The sequence below is a fragment of the Dromaius novaehollandiae genome, chromosome W (genome assembly GCF_036370855.1).
Source record: "Dromaius novaehollandiae isolate bDroNov1 chromosome W, bDroNov1.hap1, whole genome shotgun sequence".
Classification (NCBI taxonomy): Eukaryota; Metazoa; Chordata; class Aves; order Casuariiformes; family Dromaiidae; genus Dromaius; species Dromaius novaehollandiae.
In genome coordinates, this window is record NC_088130.1 from 51,161,943 (window position 1) to 51,186,967 (window position 25,025).

At 40.0% G+C, this 25,025-nt stretch overlaps 1 protein-coding gene across 2 annotated transcripts in view; it reads left to right on the top strand.

Annotated features, from left to right (window-relative positions):
- The first annotated feature begins 802 nt into the window (after positions 1 to 802).
- The window catches only part of LOC112995751 (neutral amino acid transporter 9), a 53,748-nt gene continuing 29,525 nt past the window's right edge, over positions 803 to 25,025 (top strand). The window contains exons 1-8 of one of the 2 annotated variants that reach the window (XM_026120930.2): positions 807 to 952; positions 10,775 to 10,922; positions 19,349 to 19,481; positions 20,060 to 20,181; positions 20,325 to 20,388; positions 20,499 to 20,592; positions 21,730 to 21,900; positions 24,753 to 24,812. In XM_026120930.2, the coding sequence (XP_025976715.2) occupies positions 856 to 952; positions 10,775 to 10,922; positions 19,349 to 19,481; positions 20,060 to 20,181; positions 20,325 to 20,388; positions 20,499 to 20,592; positions 21,730 to 21,900; positions 24,753 to 24,812 (889 nt within the window). In that variant the 5' untranslated portion in view covers positions 807 to 855. Of the gene's footprint in view, positions 953 to 10,774; positions 10,923 to 19,348; positions 19,482 to 20,059; positions 20,182 to 20,324; positions 20,389 to 20,498; positions 20,593 to 21,729; positions 21,901 to 24,752; positions 24,813 to 25,025 lie in introns of both variants that reach the window. The other variant, XM_064500835.1, reaches the window with a different exon arrangement.

Consider the following 25,025-nt stretch of genomic DNA (forward strand, 5'->3'; position numbering starts at 1 on the left):
CCTAGAGGAGCTGGTGGCATCCCATGGACCACCAGAGGAAGTCAATAGATGGTGGCCTGTAGTGTAATGCCAGGTACTAGCCACAGTGCCGGTCATAACTAGCACACTGTGATCTAAATGAAGGAGCATCTGATCAATCACTGATAGCCCCAGCAAGTGCAAATCTTTTCTTCATGGCTGTTTGGTAAATAGGTGCTTGTCCACAGCCTTATTACCTACTCAAAGCATGTTTTGTTTTAGCACATGCTACTTCATGGCAGTGAAGCCCAGGACCCGGCTGCACAATAAAATAGTTTTATTTACAAAAAAGAGGAGGCAAATGAAATGCCTGCTAATAACCATTACACCTCCTACCCAAACCAAATTACTACACTCATCTGATTAAATCTTTGTTTTACAGTTAGCACTAGCCCCATTAAACCAGGTAGTCTATCAGCTTGTATTCCACTCTGCAGAACTCGCAGCTTTGGGTCTAAGGTGCAACTTTGGCCACAAGTCCTGCCGTGGGAGGAAGGACATGCTTCTGATCAGAAGGCACGCAGTTCACCCGATTTAACCGATTCTCAGAACCCCATTTAGCACCAATTTGAGACACGAGTCAAAAGCGCGGAAACGGCTGAAGGCAAGCAAGAGGTGGCAAATGGTGCTCGCGGCGGTGGGTGCGCGCAGCGCGCCTCGCACTTGCGCCCCTCCGCGGCCGCTGCCACGCGCCAGTCCGCTCCGCCGACGCCAGCCGAGGGGCGGGGCGCCGCGACCTAGCGTCGCGCACGGCTCTCTGGGAAATGTAGTCCTGCGCTTGGCAACGCTCAGGCGGCTTCTTCGGAGGAGCCGTTCTCGGAAACTACGGTGCCCGGCATGCGCGCCGCTCGGAGCGGGAGGTGCCCTGCCCGCGTCTCTGCCCTCGCCCCGGTGCTTCCTGTTTTCGCTGGGCGAGGCGGTGCCGGCGCTGCAGGTAGAGCGGTCGTGTTTGTTTGTATGGCGGCAGTTAGCGGCGCCTGGGGCCAGAGCTGCCGCCGGGAGGGCACGATGGCTCACTAGGTGCGCGCTGTGTGGTCTTCGTGCTGACGCAGCGCCCTAAACCGGGGCGGGGGAACCGCTCCGAAAACAGGGTGCCGGCGGTGGGGGCTGCCTCGCCCGCTCCGGGCACCGGCTGGAGTTGGGCCGCGGGCGTTGCCGTGGGGAGCGGCGCGGGCGGGCCCGAGCGCGCGGGGCTCGGCGGGGAAGGGGCCCAGGCGGGAGCAGGGCTGGCGGTGTGGACTGACCGCCGAAATGGTGCCTGTTCGAAGAGTCACATTTTAAGTGGAGGAAAACGAAAATCACAGCGTTTTCTAACCCACGGAGGCGGCGTGAAAACGTTTTAGGCGATTCGTAAATCAGAAGGCTCATGGACAACCTTAAATCAGTTGTACTGAGTGTGTGGACCCATTCATCTAAGAAAAATGGTGATAAAAATGTAAATTAATCCATATGATAATTGCGTTTACCTTACTGTAGTTATTATTTGTATATAGACTTTTTATGGTGATTTTAAAGGATTAGTCATAGAAGTTTTATCTGTTAAAGAGACATCACATTATTGTTCCATGTTGTTTTTAATTTTACTTAGATTTGTCATCTGGCACCTATCACACGTGTCTTGGTTCAGTCTGAGGTATACAGAAGCTCAGCAGTGGCACAGCTCGTATGTACAGGAGCCTTTCTCCCAGATCTGTCGTGTGCAGGGATGCTGTCAGCCTCCTGCTTTCTGTGACAGTGTGGGGAAGGGCTAGTCTAACTTCTGTCCCCACTTGATCCTTTTAGGAAACATCTACCGTTCAGCTGCTCTTCTGTAGGTGTCTCACTACTTGCATCGTATCCCAGGGCTTCTGAAGTTCTTGTGCCTATGCACTCAGAATACAGTAGTGTAAGTTATTAACTTACACTGCTTATACAGCTTTAATCACTCTCAACCTGCTACAGTTAGTTATGGGAGCATATGGACAAGCTAAGTGGTGGCAAGCTGTCCCAGCTTTAAGGAGGCCTGAATGTAAAATACGTCTCTTAAGAGCAGTATAGCAGTCTACAATCTCCTCTAATGGAGGGCTCATTCCCCCCTGAAAGGAACTTGTGAACTTTTCTGTTCTGCTTCAAACTTCCTGTTATTCAGTGCAGAGTCTGCTCATTTCTCACGATTTTCATGCACAGCCATCTCTCTGCAGTTTACTTGGGATTTATGCTTTGAGCTTTATTCATCTGATCAGAATTTGAGAAGACCAGGTCACACTGGGTTGCATTTATTTTAATAATTTTCCTGATTTTGACTGAATACTTTCATTAGCCAATTGTTGCATTTAAACTATGGGTGTGAAGTGGGATTTTTACGAGTAGGTGTCTGCAATTTAACATGTCACATTTTTATTTGTGTAATCTAATTGACTGGGAGCTAGCCATATGAGAACCACTAGAAATCCACAAAACAAAGAAAACTACTGTTTCACATAAGCATAAGAACAGGTTTTGTGACAAAATCCTCACTGAAATAATTTTAGACTGTAGTGGTAATTAAACAGGTATCAAGTTCCAATCAAAAAGTATCAAGTTACAGTAGACTTTGGTTCTTTGATCATTTGCTTGATATGTCTTCCAAAGTAAGTGTTCTGGTTCTGTCCGTGATGGCTGATTGTCTCCTACACTAAGGATTTGTTACAAAGTCACTGCCAGCATCTCTGCATCAACTTCAGCTTTAGTAACATAAAATTGTAGTACAAACTGAGTTTCAGCTGCTGTTTTTCAGTGCTGTTTCCAGTTGCACTGGTACCTGTGATCATATACTAGAACTTATGGTGGTAGTTCCTCTCTTTGCTTTCCTCTCTCCTCCCCATAACACCTGTCAGAGTTCTCTGATAAACAGCAGTTCTGCAAATCAGCTAAGTGAAGTCCATGCTTGTAGAGTGGCTAGGATGACTGACTAACTGAACACAATTTTGTTCCTGCTATGGGATAAACCTGTTTGGTAACCCTCTTACATGGCCTGGGCTGTAAGTCTGTCTCATTGCACTAATCTGTAAAAATGGATGTTTTGTCTTAAAACATTGACACATACATACCTGTAGCTAAGCCAGATATTAGGATTGTTATATTCACAGTATAAGCAAACTCTAATGTGGTTTTGTCATCCAGTATGAAGAAGACCAGATCACATAACTGCCTTATCTAAATCCGTCACCTAGAATGAGGGCTCTCAATCTGCTTGGTCCTAGTCTTCACTCCTTGAAGCTAGGGGGAGAGAACCCGAAGGCAGAAAAAGCAGGAACTCAAAGAGACAAGCTATTGAGGATTAACGAAGGTCACCCCTGTTTTGAATATCACCTGAAAGTCATGTAGTGTGCAGCCCAGAGTAGGACTTGGGAAAAGTACCTTGCATGCATCTAGGTGTAGTTTCACAGTATATCACCAGCAGCAGAAAATCTGTATTAATAAATTCAGTTTTTGGCATTTTTTTCCCCACTCCCATGCTGCAGTTTGCTGCTTTTCTGATGTACTGCTTCAAATGTTTGTGGGAGAGCAATAAATAGGGAAGATATCCTAAGACAGCTTCAGTATTAGTGTCCAGTTAAATTATATCCTGAAAAGAAAAGGGATAATGGGGTTCTGAGTCTCCTCAGGCTCTTCATCATTGAGATACATCTTGAGATTAATGGTGGGTGTTTGAATATGTAGGTCATTAGGTATTAATGATGCTTAGGACTGCATTGGTAACACCTGATTGGGAACAAAAATTGCTGTTTCAAGCCCTTACCCTAAAGAAGATCCCAAACTATTGTTTTAGCATGATAACAGTTTGGAAAGATTTGGGATAGCTAGAAGAGTATTTTAAATGTAGCCACTCCTTCCTGTGTGAAAGGAGGACAACTGAATGTGCTTTAAGGTGGTATATAACAGTTGTTTAAAAGATGCTAGTGTCAACATTGCTCCAAGATTTCTTTTTGATACTAAAAAAGTATGTCAAGAATACATTTCATTTTTAATAACTGTTGCAGAAGCACTTCCTTGCATCTTAATTATGCTGGATATGGGCCATGAAAGTCAGGAAAGTGTTTTCAATGGCACTTCACACTGACTTCCATGGGAGTAATGATGCTAGATTTGACTCCTCCTGGAGTCAAATCCTTGGAGGACTAAGTAGTAGGTATCTGTTATATGATAGGTTAGGAGTTCCACAAGCAGAAACCCACCCTTTCCTCCCCAAAGCCCATTTGGAAAGGAAAAAAAGTATGGGTACAAAGAAAACATTTATACAGACTTTTCCCCTCAGCAGCAATACTGTCTGCTGCAGGGGAAAACAAAATTTCTTCTTTCATTCCTGATGTATCACTAACCTTATACTAGTGGGAGAATGTAGTTAGCACTCTCAGATCTTCAGCACTGCTGTCACTAGTAGACGTTAAGAGGAAAGACGTGGTTGTGGCAGAAGGGGACAGAAAGCATGTCTCTACATGTGAAAGAGGAGACGTGAACTTGCAGGAGAGTAGAATGGTGATGAGCAAATAGCAGAGGAGCTGGAGAGAGAAGTTTTTTTAGAAGAGAGAGAAGAATCTAGAGTACAATATGTTGGGGAGAAAATCTTCTGCATCTTGCTCATTACCAAATATCTTCCTAGACGAACCCAGTATCTGACCACAGATGATTAAACACAAACCTGCGTTAATAGGATGGAGGTTGGAATATTAAACTTGCCTAGGTTTAATAAAAATGAATTTGCCCAGGCAATCTTGGTCGTCCTGGTACATATGGATTATGATAGTAACTAGAAATCATTAGCTACCAGACTTTGGGGGGGGGGGTGAGGGGGGGGACTGGGCAGTTCTCAGGGTGGAGAATTTGCCCAACAATCTGTAACTATTCCTTTTGAACTCTCTTACAGTGCTTATCAGAAATTACAGCTAATTTTTTAGTGAAACTTCATTTCTCCTCACAATGTGTCTATGAGATAAGGCAAGTATTATTTTACAAATATGGAATAAGGCACAGGAAAAAATCCACTCATTTTGAATGCTGAGTTCGAAACCAAAACGTTATCTCTCAAAGTATTTAGCATCATTCAGCAGTGCACAGCACAATGCTGTTTCATTTTGCAGTACAATGCAAATCAGGTCCTATACAGAAGAAAAAAAGAAGGGAAACGTACTGTCAGAGGCAGGGGGTCCCTCGGGCTGTGGTTTTACTTAATCTGTTCAGCAGTATTGTCCCTTCCCCCACAAACCATACCTGTACTACTACAAGTAAGCAGTGAAATTGCTGGTGCTGCAGAACTACAATCCAGAGAATCCAGCCAATTTAGAACAATTATCCTCCTCGTTAGGGTGTCTTTTTTTTTTTCCAGCCAGATCCATTCCCTGGTTCTGTTCATTGCACCGAGACAAAAAAGAAGACAAATAGCTGTGACAGCACAAATAGGGGGAGGTGAGATTGTAAGAATGAACAGCGGGGAGCAGCAATATTTTTAACTCGCAGCACTGCTGAAGACTTTGTACCATGAATTCATACCACTCTTTCCCGCTCCCATGAAAGTCTGGGTTTGTGTGGCTCAATAGCACACAACTTCATGGCAGTAGCAAGACTAGCACCTGTTTCTCCTTTGCAGCATTCAGTTAGCCCAAGACCATCTCTTGTCCCTTTCAGTTCTACAACAGATGAGTCAGGTATCCTTCAAACTGTCTCCATTTCCATGCAGCTGTACATTCGTCCCCAGAGGTCCTTGATTTTTTTCTCTGAATGCAACAGTGGCCTCATGGAAACTATAGCTACCTAATTGTACACAGCATCATAGGGTATACAAACAGAATGAGGTTTGTTAACTTTGATTTTGGCAAAACTTCTTAGTGCTTGAGTTCCCACTCCTGATAATACAGTTTTTTAATGTATACTGAATGCTGCATGTCATGTCACAGATTTCTAAAAGACAAATAAAAATAAAGTTTCATCCAAATACAAAGGATTTACTAGCAGCATTTGATCTTGTACATACTGCCTCTTTAAGCTAGCAGAGGATAGCAGTAGCAGGTTGTACTCTGGGAATCAGCAGCAGTACAAGAAGATAGACACATTGTGATGTTTGAAGGTAATTCCTGATAGACGAATGACAAGATTCAGAGATGTTGTATTCCATTCTCTAATAGAGGGATAGTAAGTGAGGGAACATAAAATTGTGGATAGTAGGAGTGAAGTCTTCTGGATCCCTTTCCTGCTCTGCTTTCTGTCAGTCCTCCTCCTAGTTCTCTGTCTTTCTCCAGTCCTGCCTCATTTTATGCAACTTATTTTACTTAGTACTCAGGCTTCTTACCTTAGAGCTCCTAAAGCAAAGAGACCAGCTCTAATTTCACCTTTAGCAGCCCCCCCCCCACCCCACCCTGAGTGCTGTTGTATAGCAGCTTAAGTCAGAGTCCAGGTTCCCATGTTCCTGCCCTTAGAGCCATGCGTTTATCTTCTCTCCCTTGTGCTTCTTCTAACATTAATGTCATACATGAGCACTTTCAGAGACTGATACGGTTTTGGTTTTGCCTGGCTGACTGCAGGTCCAACATAAGGGAGAGTGAAACTACAATTAGGGAAAGGGGCAGAACCATAGCTGCCCCAACTTAGATTGGCTTAAACTATCATGGAGTTGCAGCATTGGTCTGCCTTCATAGACACTCCCATTTTTCTTTACTGCCTGTCCTTTTCTTCTATTCCTGCCGCAGTTTTTCCTCTTGAGACTCCTAGTTTTTGCATTACTCCATTCTAACCTCTTGCAGCAATCCCAGTTCACTGCATCCCTCCCAAGAAGGAGATCCCTTACACCAGTCTGTATTCGCAAAGGTTCTAACATGATGAGATGTGAGTGAGGTTTTTTCAGTATTCCTAATAAAGGCCACAATCCTGCTAAAATTCAAAGCTGTGGCATTTTGTTATCCAGTTTTTTATGCCAAAAGCCCACATACACAAAGGTTTTTCAAATGACTGTCATTTCACCTCAAATTTTTCCAGGATGAGGTGAGCCTTGAACAGCATAAAAACTTCAGGTAACTAGGACACTAGCAAAATAAGCAGATGAAAAGAGGGTCTTGTAATGGAAAGCGTCAGGCAGTAAGTTCAGATAGTGCAGCTGGCGCCACCCCATGTACTAAAAATGTTTAACGAGAATGCAATCCGGCCAAAAGGGCTAGAAATTGGATAAGAGGAAGGTTATTCAGGTTCCTTTTTGTTCATTTTGCTCTTCTGTCTGCAATTTTCTTTTAAGTTACGCTGGTTCCAGCTGCAGCCTTTGCATACATGGTATCTGTGTCTTATTTGTCAAGTCATTAATTTGCTGGTCATAACCTTCACCTATCTACTCTCTCCAATAAGCACTTAAAAATAAACTCTCTTCACCAATGCAGCTTTTAAATGGCTCATAAGGAGGCAAATGAGCAACAACTCCATCACCCCCAAATCATGTTGTCAAGCCAAACTTAATGTATTCTGTATCTTGGGAGGATTACTTTTCTCTGTAGACTATCATAAAATGTTCTGATCTCTTTATTCATAACTGTAGTACAGAGGAATTCAAGCTAGTGATCAATGTTGCCTGCATTTGTCAGATTGAATTGTAAAGCACAAATACATGATTTACAACAGGTTTTCAGGAGGGGATGGATTCAAAGCAGAAGCTTAAATTAGCGTTTAATGTCTGCTTAATTTGCACCATAAACCAGGCCCTGTAGAAGGAAGGGATCTGAGTACCTCAGTCTTCTGGAAAATTCTGACTAAAAATATTTCTGGATGTTCAACATTTGAATTTATTGCTCGTTTCAGTTCTGCCCTTAGAGGTTTGAATCTTCATCTCCATTTTTATGGTTCAATCCAAAGCATGATGTAAGCTCTAAAAAAAGAGACATCACAAAATGCAGAATAAGTGAGAGATCTCAGTTTCTGTGACATAGCTATATGTGTTTAGGAGCGGCGTGCAGGATGTTAAGCTGCAAAAGAGAAAGGAATGTAATAAAGTTAACACCGGGTTATGTGTCTTCTACTTGAGACAGTTAGTGAGGTTTTATGCAGAAAGGAAAGGGTTGTAGAAAGTAGAGATGAACATTTAAAAAGAAGGTCAGAAATAAAGACCGCTGTCTTTAGGCTCAGTGAGAGGGAAGTAAAAGTGTTTTATAATGATAGTGGGAATGGCAGAGGAGTAGGCGGATAGTTGTAACAGTAGGTGAAATCTCTGGGGCCCATGGTTTTCTTTCAGGTAGTTAGCTGATGAGGAAGTTCATGTGCACTAAGGTGAATTTAACAGCACGAGGGTGCAGTGTATAAAAGGGATTGAAGCTACTGTGGAATCAGTAATAAGGGGGAAGGATGCAACCTAGAAATGTAGAAAAATAAAGGAGGTCAATAGTAAAGGAATGAACAAGAGGAGAGCTGTAAATGTGGTTGGGAAAGGAACAGAGTGTAACAGAAGGAAATAAGTATTTCTGTGAATTAAGGAATCTCTTAGTAAACAGTGCTTATGAAAGACAGGCAGTGTATAGGAGAGACTGAAGATAGAAAATGGGAAGCAGGAATGTGAAAACAGAGTCACCAGAGGAGAGAATGTAAGACAATGGATTAGAGGCCAAAGAGCCAAGAACAGTGATGTGGAAGGGAAGAGCTTTAGGGTAGAGAGTCAGAGCTGATGGTTTAAAGAAGGGCTAGAATGGCAAAAGAAGGGAAGCAGTAGGTTAAGTTAGGTAGGAGAAGCCTCCCTGCCTCCTCCCCCTACCACCCACCAGAGATGCTCTGGGAAGAGCAGCTGAAAAAAGCTTTGGAGAGTGTGAAAGCAGAAACTAAGTGCTGGAGGAAGAAGATGCTATCAGGGAGTGCCAAGAAGGTTGTTTGGTTGCTTGACTTATTATCACTGATTGCTTATTATGCCCTCTTAAAGAACTAAAATGAGCAAGACAAAATCATGCATCTTTAAGTTTAGCAACGTGATTCCGGTCTCTTGTATCTTGGGCTGTAGTTTCATGGATGCTGAAAGCAGGCAGAAACTGGCAGCATTGCCGGAAGAAATGGCTTCATCTGTGCGCTGTCCCCTCCTTCGCGCAAGCATACAAGTGTGTGCAGCCGGACAGCACGGTGCAATCTCAGAATTGGTCTAGATTTAAAGCAAGGGAAAGAATGGTCGCTTTTCATCTGAATCGGTCTTCTCAGTCCAGTTTAATCTGGCGTCACACAGAATTGCTTGTGCTGGCAAGGGCAGGACTAGTACTCAGCAGCATTTCTGTGAAAATGGAGCCTCCAGTGGTCACCTCTTGACAGCAGAGCGCTTTTTACCTGTGCTCAATACATTTTACGGACCTGTACTCTAAAACATGGTTCCACAGTGCGCTGAGCTAATCTTAGTGCTTCTGCAGATCCCAACTTGCTCCTTCAATGTGTTCCCGTTTCTCCTTTACCACTAGCAATTGTTGGACCTCAGAGAGTCAGCTCAGTTGGAAGCTGCTAACTTTTTTCCTCTCCTCCTCCTCTCCTTTTTTTTTTCTCCCTTTTTTCTTTCTTTCAGATTCTTGGGTTTTTGACAGAGGCATTAGCGGGATGAACTAGTGCAAGAGAAGTGGGAACATGTAGCTAGAAGCAATGAGGAGGATAGAGTGCTTCGGCTGATGTAATCTAATCTGTGGATTGTTCCTTTGGGGTATATTTCCATGAGGCTGCAGAAGGCACCTCATTCTTTCTGCCTTCCTCCATCCCCACTCCAGGCTTCAAACATCCTCTAATTATCTTGTGCCAGCTCTGTTTCTCATTGAACCCTCCATCAGGCTGTCTAACTTACTAAAGCATCAGGAAACTGTCCCTGTGAAGAGCAGATACCTTTCTACCATTTTTGTTTGAAGGAGTCCTGGCTCAGGAGTTCTTCAGGAGGTAGCAGGGATGAGAGCTGTTAAAGCCATTATGTTTGTTCAGTGCATGCGAGACCACAGTGCGTCACCTGACTGCAATCCAGTTTATGTAAATAGAATTCCATCAGTGTAAAAGCAGTCTGCTCCCGGTTGTTTTGTCAGGAGTACTCTGAGTGCATATAATACATTATTGTGAGTGCATTATTAAACAGCTCATTGCCTTTAATTCAATGATTCTGAGCATGGTAGACTGCTATAATTTTATCTTTATTCTGGGAAGTACACCAGAAAACTCCATATGTATTTTTTGCAAAGTTTGAATTCATTTAATGAAACAGCAGTCTTTAATAACTGTGGTAAACTGTTCTCAGCTGTACTATTACAAATTGGAAATACCTCCTTTAAAAATCCATGGTCTTACACTGGGGCAGTCAGGATCGGAAAGGAGTCCCATGCTGTGAAAGCCATAAGATAAGACCTACATATGAATATACTTAACATTAATTTGCACATGATGGACTTGATTCTCAACTGTCATAGCTCAGAGAAAATTCAAATCCTGAGCCTCACTTGTTGCAGACTTGTCAGGTCTCAATGTAAACTACAGCATCCATCCTATTCCTTAAACTTGTATTGACTGTCGCAGTAGTAAAAGAAATTGAGAACACAAGGTACACTGACCACTTAAATGGGTAGGATGTTGTAAAAATATTGTCACTACTGGACCTGACCTGTGATGTTTACATTATGAAATAAGAATTTTCAAGTGGCAAGTTGAAGTGATTTTTGTGGGTGCTTTCACCCCAGGAGTTTGTGCAGTGGTGGGATTCTGCCTGTGTTAAATTCATAGCAGATATACAGTTTTACTTAACTGTAATTATCTCATTTCCTTTCTTTAGGTCAAAATAACTGTCTGAATCTAGAAGAAGCATTTTCTTCAAATATGGAAGAGGATGCCAAACCTCTTTTGATTCCTGTCGGAGGTGATGAAAGCAATTATGGAATCATGAATATACAATTTAATCCAGAAGATTTTAAATGCAAAAGGTATGAGGAAGGCTAAGCATGCAGAATGGTTATATAGTAATGAGTTGTTTAATCTTTGCCTTTAGAGACAGAACCCTATAAAGATGCATAGAAGATGAACGTGTAGAAACCAGTACCTAGATACAAGCAGCTCCTACTTTGTGTTTATGTGATGTTATTTGTAAGCACCAGAAGAAATGTGCATATTGTTTTTTGTTTTTGAGGAGACTTTTCTATTGACATCACTTCAGGGACAGTGCTCTCATAAGAATTCACCATATGCCTTTTGAAATGCTTTTCAAAGACGGAATAAATATAATGGGTGCATACTGAAGCACAATATTTTTTAATTTAGCACAACAAACTGAAGTGTTGACTGTGCAAGAAAGCTTGCCAAACTGTGAAGATAAATGGCTGTCAGTATATGTAAATGGCTCTGTGCATTCTGCAGGTGATACTGGGAAAAATACATTATTTGCTAATACTAAGGAAATAGTGACCTTTATTGCCTTTGAGACAAACTATAGTATTTTTGAGTTGGAGCAAGCATGAAAAATTTGGCAGCCATGCCTGCAAAAATAGATTTTATCTAGCCAAACTGTATTATTACATATTTTCTTAGAATTTAACACCTCTGTTCCCCAAAAGAGCTCTGAATAGAACTTCCTCTGCTGTTGCAGTTAGGATTTCTGTGAGCTGTTGCTGGTCCAGGAACCAAAACTGAGATCGAAGAGGGAACTTCCCTCTTCATGTTAGCTGAAGCTGCCAGCTCTCAGTTGTTAGGTAAAGGAACAGACCCTTGCTACCTCTTGAACCTTGTTTATGCTCCTCTGCCTTGTTTTCCCTTTCCATCCAGCGTGTTTCAGTGGTGCAGTTTTCCTAAAGGAGCTGCAGATGGCACTGTTGCATCTCAAATCCTTTTGTTGACAGCCGCTTCAGCAGAAGGGAGAGTTTTTGATGATAGTGAGTTTCTGCTGTCTCAGCCTGCAGCTTTGGAAAGTCATGAGTGGCTTCTTCCAGGTTAACCAGGGGCTAAACAATTTGTCACCTCTCTGAGAGCAAAGGAAGGAGGACGGAGGGAGGACAAGGGTCTGAGTTGGCCCAGAGAGGAAAATGTAGTATAGGCTTGGGCATGTACAGATTTGTGTATGCGAAGAACAGAAAATAGTAGAGTACTCTGAGATGGGAAAAGGAAATGTGCGAAAGGAATTCTTGTTTAACGTGTCCCTCAAGAGTGTCTGAACCCCTCAATGGCCCAACTAGCATAATAGGCTTGCTAATTTATATGGCTTTTGGGAGCTACTTGTATCAGAGGAGCCATGTGTTGTCGTCTTGAACGATGGGTGTCATGTATAATGGTAATGCAGGAGCAGTGAGAGAGTTTCTCACCTTTGTGATATGGAAATGCCAAGATCCACTTTTCAAAAGTGAGATTAGCTGTTGTTTCCTCACAGTAGGTTTTATTTTTTGTGGAGGGATTTTTGTGTGTGATTTCTTACATTTGGAGACTAAGCTTCATAAAAGGTATAGTTGGAGGACTTCATGTTTCACCTGGCATTTGGTTCCCTCTCCCAAAAGCAGAAGTGTATACTCTGACTGAGTTTTCTACTGCCTAGCTTGTTCTTTTCCAAGCATACAGAGGCACAAAGATGAGGACATGAGGCCTGGGATATCAGGAAGGCCTGGAAATCATAGGGTGGTGCCAAACAAGGCTAAACTCCATCTCTATATATTAGGAGGAGGTGGCACAATCTTTAGAAGTAGGAATGGAGAACAGGCCATCAGGGTTTGCCTCAGGCGTGATCTCAGAAGTGCTGTGGGGGCCTTGTAGTCTTGGGAGCACGGCTGGCAGGGCTTGTTCACTGGAGTTATAGACAGTCATAGTTTCTGTGAGAGAGATTTATCTTGTATAGAACTACCCGAATAGTGTAAGTGCAATAGTAGATAATATGATCTGCTTAGTTTGCTCCTTTTTTTAATGTGCTCTTCAGAAACCGTGATCAGACGTGGGTGGATGGTCATTTTCAGCATCCTTATTTTGCTTTGAGATAGCTGTTGAAGTGTTTTGTGTGGCTTGTTTATAACCGCTGTTTGTCTGTCTTGGTGCTATTTCTTTCTTTTGTTTGAGTTCTTTTAGATTTGGCCGCACTTCCATAGTTACCTGGTTTTCTTAACAGCTTGGAGGGGTTGGGATTTTTGAAAGGCATGCTTTTCAGTGTTTATATAAGAACAATGAGCTAGTTGTATTTTAGAGTTGTAAATTATTTTGTCTAGTATTCTTCTGCAAATTTGGGGAATATATAAAGCCTCTCCTAATCCTCTTAAAGTGGATGTTATTGTTCTTCACAATGCCTTTTAGGACCCCTGTTACTCACAGCTTAGTACGTGTGTTTTGCCCATTCTGTAGCTTTTTTTAAAGCTAGAATGGTGCAGTGGTTTATTGATGCTTATTGTATTCAAGAGAGGGAGTTTCTTTTTTTGCTTCTTCCTGCTCTTTAAATCTTAGTGTCAACAGATACTGTAGTTGTTTTCAGGAATACTGGAACTCTAAAGAAATGAAAGGTGTTTTGTGTTAGTTGTTTTGCACATGAAAAAGCTTGTCAATGCCCCCTGCTAAAGGGAGAACAAGCCTTCTTCCTTTTTTTCTATTCTTCTTGAATTCACATAATGTTTTTACACAATGTAGGAGAGATCAGTAGGTGAAATTAAAGGTATACATGTCTGTAGATGGCAGTCAGGAAAGCCTTTTTCATTCAAAAGCAGTTCCCTTTTGTTTTCAAAATTGTCTTAGGAAATTTGAAAAAGCTGAGAATGGTAGGGACTAACCTGTGCAATAGCTACAGTTTCTCCATTCAGTGTGCCTCAACTATCTCACCTCTTAAAGAAGTTGCACTTACCTTTCCAAACCCATGTGGTCTTTTTAGTGCATAGCTTGTCTTTTCATTTTTTTGTGTTGTCAACATTTTTACTTGCTTCTAATTCCTAATTAGACCTGACTGATTAAGAACCTTCTTACTTTGCTGTAAGAGAAATGTAGAACAGCATGGAATGCTTTGCCTTTGGCACAGAAGGGAGAAAGAATAGCCCTGAAAATGAGATACGATCAAGCTTGTGATTCCTTATTTGTTAAACGCGAATGTGTATCCTGTGACCAACAGAGATGACTTACCATTGTGTTCTGAAAGGTTAAAGGGTTTTTCATTCTGCTGCCATCAAGTATTTTAAGATACTGCATGGTTGTGCTGTAATGATTATAATGATAATGGAATTACAGCTGTGGAAAAGATGTAAATAAAATGTGTAGCTAAGGAAGTAAAGACATAGGATACACTGTAAACTTATGTAAAGATGCTTATGTAAATTTAGACAGCTTAGAAAGTAAAAAAGCAAATGCAAGTCATGGAATTTTTTGGAACTGGTTTCCTTAAGATAAGCTTTCTAACATCTGTGGTGCTCCTCTATCCAGATAGGCAGTTCCTGATTATGAAATAATTTTTCATGTTATGGTACTTACTTTAATTTCAGTGATAATAAACCAATTCTACTCCTTGACCAATTTCTTCTGTGCCATATGCAGTAGTCCTGTAGCAGTTTGGTAACTGTTTAAAAGAAGAAAGAGGAATTTGCTAGCTTTATTTCTATGTAGCACTTAAAAAAAAAAAAAAATCCTTTCATGTCAATCAGTTACTTTTCAGGGATGTGATCAAAGAAATCTGTGGAGTAAGCTGAAGTTGATTTTCATGTTCTTTTTTGGAGGAGAGGAGAGAAACTGTCTCAAGTATCTTGTAAAGAGTTTTTTCTTTTTCTTATATTCAAATATGAAATGTTTATATAATTTGAAGTCTATAATACTGTCATCTAGATCTAAAACAACACACTACAATGAAAATTTCTCTTATGTTGTAAAGGATCAATACTCCCAATAGTACTTTTGAGTAGATGTCCAAAATCAGTTGTTTGCCATTTAAAAATAATTTAACAAAGGTCCTGGGTAAACAAAATAATTTAGTTTTAAAACTTACTTGAAATATAAATTTGCCATAGGTCTCCATTGTTTTGTGAGATATAGTGCATTTCAGTAAATGTCCAAAAATAATACATGACAATAAAGCTTAGAAAATTCTGGTATTTTGAATATGCAAAGTCATATAAATTGTAACAAAGTTTCTAATTTTAAATAACTGTTTTATTTTCCCTTTAGCTTTATTGATGCAGCCTTTATGTTCATATTACACAGAAAAATATAGGTTACAATTGATTTTTACTCTGAAATTATATAGTAGGTTGATATAATAGGCCTGAGAAACTGATTAATAAATTTTAACTTTTGGAAGTTCTTTATGAAAGTGCAGCAGTGCCAGCGAGATCCTTATGGTTGCTAGCAGTTGCAAGATTGTATGTAGTTTGCCAAACAAATTTTGCTATTATGTTCTTTCCCCAGTCCTCCAAATCCAGTGCTTGAATTTTACAGGACACAATATTTGAAACACCTTTAATCATGAGCATCTTTTTTCATTTTACTTGCTTGCAAAAATCATAGCCCAAGTTCATAATGGACAGAAGCCCCCTCCTTCCTTTTCCTGGGCCAGGGCTAGAATTCTCATTTACTGTGTTGCTTCATGTGAGAGAGCAATAGCTAGCAGATGCATGTTGTTGCAGGGCAGCTGGGATTGGTGGCCAAAGCAGCATGTGCAGGGTATAATACACAGGAGGGGTAGATCTCCTGCATCTTGCACATACCCATTATGCTGTGGAAAACAGCAGTGTTTTAGTGGTGTGTTTGCCCTGGTAAAAAGCATTGTTATTTGGGTTAGCCGTTGAAATATAAATTGCAATTGTGTTTCTTAGTGTAGATTTAATAAATTCATTGGACGCTATATTCTATCTCGATGTATAGACATTGTCTGCACTGTTTTGCGTTAATAGTCACACCCTCCAGTAATGTAAACTCTCCATTTCCCCGGATTACATTGTCACTCATCATTTTCATACTCCTCTTGCCTTGTGAGTCTAATGTGATTGCCAGTCTAAAAAAGACAGTTTCCTAGGGATCTGCTGAAGCTGCTGATCCTTGCATGGGCAGAGTGCCTAGCTGTTAGACTTACACTCCCTAGAGACAGTTTCACAAAATACAGCCCAAATTTTATCCTACCTGCTTTGGGCATCTTAAGGTAATCCTTTGAGAGCTATTCAGACAGATGTCTGAGTATGCCCTACAACCAGTCTTTGATCTGGGTGCAACTGGGGGGCTAGGAAGTGGGCTCGATCCTAGACAGGGTGCTGCCCTTTCCTGGTGGAGGTCAGAGAGGAAGATTGCAGCCCACATAACTTCTGAATCAGGCTGATGTTTTCAGCAGCATCTCCAGCAATCACAAAACTGATGAGGGGAAGATCTATTTAAGCATAGTCAGTTGTTCAGGAGGACCATAGGTGCAGTGGTACTCTGGGGGGGGAGGTGGGGGTGGAAATCCTGCCCTGTCTCTCTAATTTTTCCTTTAGATCATTATCATTCTCAGGAATTGCACACCAAAAGGGAGGGAGGGGGGGAAGCAGCCCAAGTGCTATTAGCATTAAATGTGTGTGCTCTTCAGGCCGGAAGCAACAGATAAACAGATATATAGAATTTCCTTGGGACTGTTTCTTTTTTTCCCCCCTCACTCACAGACTAGATTCTGAATCATACCTTTATGTTTTGTACTAGACCATAAATGGCTTGTTCAGTCCAGACTATGTTCATGCTGCTGAAGAAAATAAAATCTTTTTCTTTAAAATTTTCCTACATACAGGTAGATATTTGTATTTTTTGCTACACCTCAATTTTTGTATCCAGAAGAGCATATTTCTTTGGTCTTGGACTAGCAGCACTGCTTTCCTCATAGAATAAGATGCCAAATTCATATTTTCTGTTCTTTATCTTTAAGGCCATCCGTGGCTTTGACTTGAATTGCTTTAAAAAATAATCTTCCACTCTCTCCCCATCTAGAAGAGTTTTAACAGCCATGTCAGCAGTTCTTGAATGCCATTTCAAAGGAAGTCTTTGCCACAGATCTCCTTTCTTTGAAGCAAAATATAAACTTTTTGAAAAACATACACTGTTTTAGTGTAACTTTCCCACACCAGCAATGGAAGATATAGGGGATGTATGAATAATACTAACTTGAGATGGGGAGAAAGGTAGTCCTCATGAAGCTCTTTATACTAAGCAGCTGATGTATAAATAACAAATACTTTTCATGTTCTAAATATAATGTATGCCAGTGATCCAAGAAGAAAGCAGCAGAAACCTCAGTCATGGGGGCCATTCAAACATATTAGTTTCTCTTGAAATCCCAATCTTGATTTTACAGCTCTTTTAATGAAACGTTTTTCAGCAGTGTCCAGTATGATTGGAACAGCCCGAAAACTTTTGAGCTAAAACAAGTAAAGCTCCTTGGAGCTGACAGTCCATGAGTATTTCTGTTTGTTACCTATCTGTGGAATTAGCCGGTGTGCTTCAGAATTAAATATTAAGCAATAGTTTTAGCGCTTATTTAGATGTTGTATCTCCCCTAATTATTTATGGGATCACCCCAGAGAATCAGCATTTCCCCCTTCATTTCATTGACATACGAAAGAAGTATCAATCAGGAATATTTTTTTAATTAAAAACGTATTCATTTTCTTCTCAGTGTATGGGAAATGACTTAGAAAATGTAAGCTTTTTTCATAATGAAGAAAGATGTAAGAATTAATGAAGTCAAAGATGAAGGAAAGAATGAAGTACTCTAATTTGTGCAGAAGCAAGTTATTTTTCTCTAATTTGTGAGAAAAATTTTTTTCTGCTTTTTTCAGTTTAAATTAGTTCTGTAAATGTTCATACCTGCCCTTCTGCCATTAAGCACACAGAAATGAGGCCCTGACGTTAAAGGCTTGAGGATGTAGCTTCATTTCTTTAAAAGATACAACAAGGAGCTTCAGAGCTTCATTCCTTTGTTTACCTCTAGATAAGCATTTGCACTTTGACACCACCTTTTTAATAGTTCACTGGGAAAGAGAATGAGACCTCTGCCAGGAGAAAATGGTATCCAAGATCTAAGGAGAGATTGTCATGTTATTGAAAGCTGCAGCAGGAGGGGTTGGCTAACTTCCTTTGTAGTCTGAGCCAGAAATGGGTATTTGAAAACAATCAGTTCAAATAGGCTTTGCACTTACTACAGGAAGAATTGCATGGATTCATTGCAGACTTAGTTTCTGCTGTTAGTGGCCTGAAACTCTGGTTGCAATACGTTCTTGTGGGTTCTAGTTTGGGAGTTCTTGTTTCTAAGTGATTTAAACACTTGCCTTGAATAAGAAGGTCAGAGTACTTTGGGGATTGCTTTAGGAATTAAAGGCAAAAGGAAAAAATAAAAGTGTAGCAAGGCTTTACAGGTCATCAGTGTCCCTTCTATTGTTTGGGAATTTAGCCTGTCAGTGGCTGGAATGCATGTCTCAGTATAGTACGCCTATGCACAAATCAGTTACAGTTGCTGTTTTAAAAAATATGTATTAGTTCTCCGGTAGTGCCTCTTGCATGGAGCTAGATTTATGTTGTGCTGCAACTTCAGGAATAATGCACAAAGAACTGAACTTTCCCTCTGCTTGCTCCATACATACATGTGCACAAAGAGAACATGGGTTGTGTAGCTGCATTCTTCTGTAGTGGTTGTGACCCTGCCTGCAGTCTGACTTTTAAGTAGAGAAGAGTAGAAGGAGACCGCTTGAATTCTGTACATCTCTCAATGACAGAGGTTCTCTGATTCACATTCTCTGTGGTTAATCTAATTAAATTTGAAGTGAAATTTTGAGGAAATCATGAGAACTAAAAATGGACATGTGTCGTTCAATGATCTGTGCCAAATTCTATTCTTGTTTACGTTGGCATAAAGATAGCATGATCACATTGACTTACTTGGGCTTGGTTCTTTCCGCATTAAACCCAATTCGATACAGTGGCTATATTAGTAGTTCTCAACCTTTCTATGGTGGGTCCTCATTGCCACTCCTCATTCTTCTCATCCTCTGTGTTTTTTATGCTTCTACATTCTCATGCCTCCTGTTTCTACCTCTGTTTCTCATTTCTAGCTCTGGCAACATCAGTTATAAACACTAACAAGCTTGGCCAAGCTTATTAGCATGTAGTTTTGGTATGAGTCATGGTTGAGAACTGGTAGACTGGATATTAGGTCTGAATTTTGATGCGAAGTTGCCCCACAGAATCTGGGCAAGAAGTCATTTTAATATGGATGATGTGAACACATGGTTCATTCATGGATAGCACTTTCCCTCATGGCAGTGATATTTTTGCATTTGCTTTGTGTTAGTGAATGAAAAATTCACCCTGAGTGATGCTGAACTATTCCCTGAATTATATGTTAGCGCTAGTGTTCTCAGATTTTTAATGTTTTTCCTTTTATTTTTTTCTCCTTTAGACCATTCCATGTAGAGCCTACAAACATAGTTAGCATGAATGATGACGTGCAAAGAGTCACTGATGAAGCCTCAGCAATGAATAAGCGGATTCATTACTACAGCAGGCTCGCCTCTCCTGCAGACAGGGCATTGGTAAGGCAAAGACAGGACCATATTAACTGAGTGGTTTCTGGCGTGTTGGGTCTTGCATAGCTCAAGTGTATAAAAGAAGCACAAATAAAGGTAGGGGGAGAATCACTCTGCAGCTTGCTTTTAAGTAAATATCTAGTAGCTGAGGGCCTTAATGAGGTTTTGTGTTACCAAAAGTCATGATTGACTTCATGTGCAACATCTTCACTGTCCAAAGAAAAGATACAAACTGTTTGGATTTTTCAGCAGTGGTCCAGGCTGTCCAGGTACGTCTATTCACTCCTGTTGCCTGTGAGTGGATTTAAACAATGGTCAGTTGTGACGATTGAACTTGCAGTGTCCATTTATAGTATGTTAGAGATGCTTTGCAGAAGAAAATCTAATTTCCTGCTACTTAGCTTGGAATCTTGGTAACTGTTTTTTATGGGTTGAAAAGTAATGCAGTCCAAAATCTTTTCTTTAAAAATAAAGTTTTGGTGGGAGGATTTTGTGTTTGGCAACAGTTGGCTTGCTGTAATTGAGACAATAGTTATTCTGACATTACTAATAATTCTTCTTGTTCTTTTCTGTCCATCTATTAGATTGCTCCTGATCACGTACTTCCAGCTCCTGATGAAATCTATGTGTACAGTCCATTAGGAACTGCTTTTAAAATTGACAGTTGCACAGATGGCTATGGTAAAAACTCCAGTATAGTGACAATGTATGTTAAGCACCTTCCCATATAGTAGCCAGAAAATGCATTATTCTGAAAGTTCTGTATTGTATACTGAATTTAGGTGAGAGGATAGTATGAAATAAGAGTGCTTCTTAAGTCATTAGCTGGCTGTTTTCTTTTCGTCCTAGATTTATGATATGGAATACAATGATGGGTACATCTATATTAAGTATCCCATGGGGAATAAAACAGGTAAAACTAGGAAAAAAATGTTTATGAAAATGTTTTCTGGCTTGCTCTTGTTCACCTTATCTATAGTATTATTGATGAATGAAGTAAACCCTATTTCTCCCTCTTAACAGGCAGGCTTTACTTCTGGAATCATTCTCATCTTACTGATGGGCATTTTGACACTTTATTGCTGTTACAGAGTTGTGAAATCACGGAAAATGATACGTAAGAAATGCAAAGCTTCATAATGCACACATTTCCACTAAGTGAGAAATCTAGAGATCTAATAGATTCTTAGTTTGTCTGTCTTTCTACTTGCACCTGACCCGCAAATAAAAGTTGTTCCTTTGAATGTCACTCCTTTTGGAGTCTGGATCTAAGCTCTGTAAATTAAATGTCTTATCTTCACTTGTTAGATTATTCTTTAGTTCCTTGGAACTTAAGTATTATAAGCAAAATCAAACTCTAACAAGCAAGGTTTAAGATGCTCATTTACTAAGTGTTTGGGGACTTAGAGTTATGAGTTCCCACTGCCTTTCCATAAGCATTGCCCAGTTCTCTATGTGTATTTCTGAGCACATCCTGTAGTAGGAGAGCATGTACTATAGCTGCATCCACCTCTGTGTTCTGTACTACCCTAAGGTTTGTGTATAACAAAGAAGAAAATGTCCAAGTCTGTTTCTGTGTAAAAAGGAACAAGATGCTTGTTATTTAGCTGCCTGAAAGCTGCAATATTGCTTTCTCTAAATGTGTACAGCTGACTGCATCTGTGTACTGTGCATTTGGTGTTGGATGCAATTTATGGACAGTTGCCTTGCTGACAGTAGTTCTACTTTGAATGTACTTTCATTGTTCAAAACCCATTTTGCAGCTCTTGTAGTTGGTGCTTTTATGTATAAACTACTCTCTGATTTACTTGAATAGAGGTAATTAAGAGCCACTACTCCAGCTTGTGTCAACTCATTTGAGGGTGTTGTTGAGGACTAGTTCATGGTCCGGCCTGCTCTCCATAACTTCTTCTGGAGGCTTTAGGTGCAGATTTGCGACCATGCCTAATTCTAGTGCTTCTGAGAGTTTTACTGTGGCCAAAAAAAAGTCTTTAGTTTTTCAGGCTTCTTCAGTCAAGCACCCAACATTAATGTAACAGCCAGTTTGGAACAGAAGTGTTTCCTGACAAGTGTTATCCTTTAAAGTTAGTGTATTTTCTTAGCATGAGGAAGTACTGTGAATTTGTGTCAGAATATTCTCACACACACAAAAAAAAATCCTGTTATGAAGAGTTCTAATATCTAAATCCTTAATGTAATTTTTTGTTTAGAAATGTTTACATTTTTTATATCTTCTTTTTTATATTTTCTTCAGCTTTAATAGATACCTCAAACTGGGAATTCCCAGATGTTTGCAAGTATTACTTTGGATCCTTTGGTCAGTGGTCAAGCCTCTTGTTTTCTATGGTGTCACTTGTTGGAGCCATGGTAGTTTACTGGGTGCTTATGTCTAACTTTCTGTTCAACACAGGAAAGTTTATATACAGTAAGTATTAATATTTAATTAAGGTTTACAGCTGTCTTGTTTCAAGATCAAGACTGCTTTACACTGACATAGTATTTTCCAGTTTATTAATCTTAAATTTCTGTTACTTTGTGTGAAAAGTTAAATCAGAATAGGTAACTGTGTGAGTTGTGGGCACACACACATATATATTTTCAAAGCCAGTTTCTCTATCCTTCAAAGTGTGGTTCTAAAGAGAGGTGGTTTAAGTGCCAGTATTCTGACTTGCATGTGAGTAATTAGGCTTCTTGGTGTAGTTTTAACAATGTGTTTTCTTTGGTGGGCTTAAAAAAATCCTGACCGCAGCCCAGTTGCTTGTTCATGCTTCTTATTTTCACTTCCCCCCTTGTTTGCACTGGTGTAACTATTTGAACAGCCATATGGCAAACCAGGCTGTTGAAATAATCCAGGTTAAGAAAAAGAATCTCTGCCAAAAAAAAAAATCTGTTTTAACCCAGATTTCTGCAAGCGCAGTTATGCTGCTGCTACATAGACAGTTTCTGTAAGCATCCCTGAAGTAGTGATGAGCTATAACACAGTGAAAGAACAATCCTTAGTCTGGCATTGCTGTGAAAGAGAACCTGTCGGGTAGTTACACCCTTGTACATGCACAGGCACACAGGCTTTTGTGCATACAGTCAATTAGGTATGTAGAGTTGTGGGAATAAATGATGGAATTGAGACCTTTGAAAATCTGACTCACTGCATTGAATAGCACAACTAAGATTTAAGAGTTTGTTTTCACAGTAATTAACAGATCTCTTTGGATTTTGAAGCAAATAGCAGCACAGATCCTTAAACCTCTGAAGCTTTAATTAGGGTTCCCACCATCCCTGAAGGACATGCGTTACTTTATTGGTTAATGGCTGGTGTGTTTTACAGCTGATCTAACTCATAGCTTCCTAAGGCCATTTCATCTTAGGGCTTTTTTTGTTTTATAATGTTAACATATTAATCCTAAACTATTCTAAACCAAATTATTCTATGATTTTCATGAGTAAACTTCAGAATGCTCAAAAGTGTTCTTTTACTAGAAAAAAAATCTACTTGTCTATGTTCTTATCTGCTATTTTATCACTTAACTATATTTTAGAGGGATTCTTATTTGAGTTATTTACTCTGTGGTAACTTCAATGGTTGGAGTTTTCTTCTAACTTTCATTGTGACTATTTAATTATTAAGTTATAAAATGAATAATAGGATGAGTGTTTGACCCATTGGCATCTTCCAGCCATGTGTTTCTAGGTTATCATAAGCAGGCTACTGTATTTAATTCTAATATGCTCAGATGACTCTTTTTTTTAATTTACACATACACTTCAAGTAGGAACAAATCAGTTTCCTGAGGGAGGATGTTCTAGGAGATAGTAATATTTATAGAATGCAAAGACCCTAAGCAAAGTATGATATCTTGTCTTTTTTTTGGTGTGTGTGTCCTATGTTTTTGTTCTGTTTCTTGCTTTATCGTGCATGTGTATTTTTGAGGCCAGAGTTTTAAGACAGCGTCAGGAGGACATTTCTAAGTGCGTAGTCTTTTGCTCTTAAGATCCATTCAGTGGGTCTATCTGATTTTCGTGGCAGTAATCCCCCGAAGGGTTCAGACACCTGGGACAGAATCTCTCTTGCGTAATACTTAATGCGCTGCCCATGAGAATGGCACTTCCTGTGCATCTTCTCCGGGTGCTGTCACTGCCAGCTTTTGTTAGTTTCTTTAATACACAAGTAGAAACAATGCTCTGGACCGTAGAAAGAGTAGGAATCAGTTGATTGATTTAAACTTCAGACTGCAAAGAAAGAAACTGCTGTCCAGAAGTCTGGAACTGGCAAAGTTACAGAAACTCAAAAATACCTACTGTGGCAGAGCAGTAAAGTGTCACAGGAGTGTACTTGAAACAAAGTAGTACTAGAGATGACTGTAGGTAGTGAGACTTAAACCTTTTTCCAGAGATTCCCTTACTTATAATACAACAGGAAAAAAGTCCAGCAGCCTCTTCTAAAACAAGATTAGAAAAATCAGTAGGGGAAGTTTTTTCCATATAATAACTGTATGGACTAAGGGTGTGGTTCCATAAACCTTTTTTCTATCCCAAAAGAGGCTCTTTTTAAGATGGATCTGTTCACTAATCTACTATGCAACACTGCAGACAGGTTGTCTGGGACAAGCAAAGGTATACTGGGGAAACAGAAACAAGCAGCTGGGAGGGGAAGCGTGGGGACTTAAAAATGGACAGGGCTGTTGAGAAGAAAGTGCAGAAAAGGGGGACTAGTTTAAAACACTGTGTGCTAGAAGTAGAACATGAAAACTCTTTGCTGTATGTGTGTCATTAGGCTCACTACGATACAGCATTCAGGGGAGGTAACCATCTGGGAAATTACAGTACTAGAAAGTGATCAAGCTCAAAAAATGTCATCAATGTTCAAAAACAAGTGATAGACTCTGTTTTTAAAAACAACAATATAATTAGTGTCTGAATGGAGGCTCTGTGTCCGTGTCCAGGAGAATGTCACAGATGTTGCCATGAAAGATGTTCCCGATAATGTTTTGTTATAACCGTCTTACAAAGTGTTGTCAAAAGAAGCTCCAATATGTCAAAACTGACACAAGTAAGCAGTAGCTTTGAAGGCAGCTTCAGATTCTTTCGAACTCCTAGTTAAACATTCTGGGGTTTTAAGATGAAAGTTCAAAAATACCTACTTGGGATTGAGGAGTACAAGCTGCTGTATTATGTCCCTGTTATACTCCAAAATGTTTCCTTAACTGGTTTTTCTTAAGGCAACAGCAGTCTAATAACAGATGTAGAACATCTATCATAAGATTTTCTTCTTCTTTTCAGACTTTGTTCATGATATTAATGTAACAGAAATTGTTCCTGGCACTAATGAAACTAACAAAGGTAAGAATCACTTATTAGTGTTGTGTTCCCTGTTTGTTTGGGGGGCCTTAAAGGCAAATCAGCATGGTTTCATGCCTATTTTTTATCCACATTTCAGTTATACAATGTATTTTAAGGTCTAACTACCTATTTTTAAAAACTGTAATTTTTCTATCTGGGATTTGTATTTCTATAAATAGCCACATACTTGGCAAGCCAAATAATTAAAACAAA